The sequence below is a fragment of the Nematolebias whitei genome, chromosome 2 (genome assembly GCF_014905685.2).
Source record: "Nematolebias whitei isolate Nwh7 chromosome 2, NemWhi1, whole genome shotgun sequence".
NCBI lineage: Eukaryota > Metazoa > Chordata > Actinopteri > Cyprinodontiformes > Rivulidae > Nematolebias > Nematolebias whitei.
In genome coordinates, this window is record NC_056499.1 from 16,659,700 (window position 1) to 16,661,407 (window position 1,708).

The 1,708-nt window shown below is 40.9% G+C and overlaps 1 protein-coding gene across 1 annotated transcript in view; it reads right to left on the minus strand.

Moving 5' to 3' along the window:
- LOC119425882 (spondin-1) overlaps positions 1-1,708 on the minus strand; it is a 19,765-nt gene that overhangs the window by 11,029 nt on the left and 7,028 nt on the right. Inside the window, exon 3 of the mRNA XM_037693440.1 lies at positions 129-262. Within this exon, the coding sequence (XP_037549368.1) occupies positions 129-262 (134 nt within the window). The remainder of the gene's footprint in view (positions 1-128; positions 263-1,708) is intronic.

Here is a 1,708-nt window from a genome sequence, read left to right on the forward strand (position 1 = left end):
GGATATATAAAGTTATATTGACTGAGTGGGCAATCCCGGATAACTGCTAGGATACCTATATATATATATATATATATATTTACAGTATATAATTGAGCTCTAGTCGTATATAGGTTTAGTATACATACTTTAGAAGAACACAGCCAGTGCCAATAGGGGGTGCAGTCCAAAACACCTGGATACTGGTACGCCTGCGAGGAGTGCTCTCTGTCACTGCTGGGGGGCAGTTAGTCAAAAACTGTGTTTCTTCCTCATCAATGATCTGTAAAACAAGTATATATAAAGTTACAAAGACACAGTGATCAATACTGTATAAAAGCTAGGAGAAAATATCTTAGCAACACTGACACATAGCTTTGTATTTGGTAATTATTATCCTGTCATTCTCCACCATTGCTGGATAAATCTTCCAGTTTAACTTTGCAACCCATACTAGTCACAGATGTTCCTGCACACTATACAGGCCACTATGGCTGGAGTGTCTATGTATACTTTGACTGCCTCCATCTTCAGCCTTGCTATTATGTGTGCAGGACATCAGTGAGTAGTCTGCATCTTGAGTCCTATCCAGTGAGGTACACTTGGGCCTCTATTGTCCTGATGCATGCACAATAATCCAGACAGATAAATCTAACAAGGCTGAGTCAGGTCCTCTGGACAGGTTCTTCTATGATTCTTCAACAAAGAAGAACCTGTCCAGTTGACTTGATTCAACCTTGTTTCGTTTGGCCTCTAATACTCTTGTGCGTAATGCTTATTCTTGTGTTGCTATTTTAAGTGCTTCTATGGTGTCTTTTAGTGCAGCCTTCTCTATCTACTGTTTGAACTTCATCATATAAGAATTAAACAATCTGGAGTGCAGAGGCTTGACATTTGGTGACATTTCTTTCCCTTTCATATTAACTGTATACAACCTAAGGCATTCATATTATCACTTAAGGCCATCTTTGTTCTTCTTATTTCGGCTGCTCCTTTCTTCAGGGTTGCCACAGTGAATTAAGTCGCACGAAGACTTGGCAATTGTTTTTACACCAGATGCTCTTCCTGACGCAAACACAGACCACTGAACTACCACAGCCCTCTGTGTGGAGCAAAGAGCTGCTATCTAGGGCACCTGGGGGAGCAGATGGTGGAGGTTGAAGACCTTTCTCAAGGACCCAGAGTGAGGCAAATGAGGGTGGAGGCACATGTGGGTGTTTTACCTTTTCCACCCACATTTTGATGTTGTCGGTACTGGGAGTTGAACCAGTGATCTTCTGATCTCTAACCTCTGCGCCACCACTCCCAATAAGGCCATCTAAGGCCATTTTTAAGATGATACATATTTTCATAAATTGTTCTGTGCATGCTTTGCTTTAAGAACAGGGATCTCCATGCCATTGGTTTATTTTTTTTTGTAGCACATCCCTTGCGTGTTTATTCATATAAAGTTTGAAAAACTTTGAGGTTTAGTCAACAAATGAAAAAACAGCTTTGAGCATCTAAATGCTTTGGCCATTTTGTTTTCTTATTTCAGTTTTTCACCTGCTGAACACAGTGTTACAGCTCTAGGTTGACTGCACTGAAATCTCTCCCTGGCATAACTCCATTAGCCAATTTATAACACTTCAGAAGTGGACAAGGGTCAAAATGAGCAATGCATCAAACTGCACGGCACCCCCAATCTGCGATGTACTTCATGACCTAAACACTTACACAGCCAGCATTA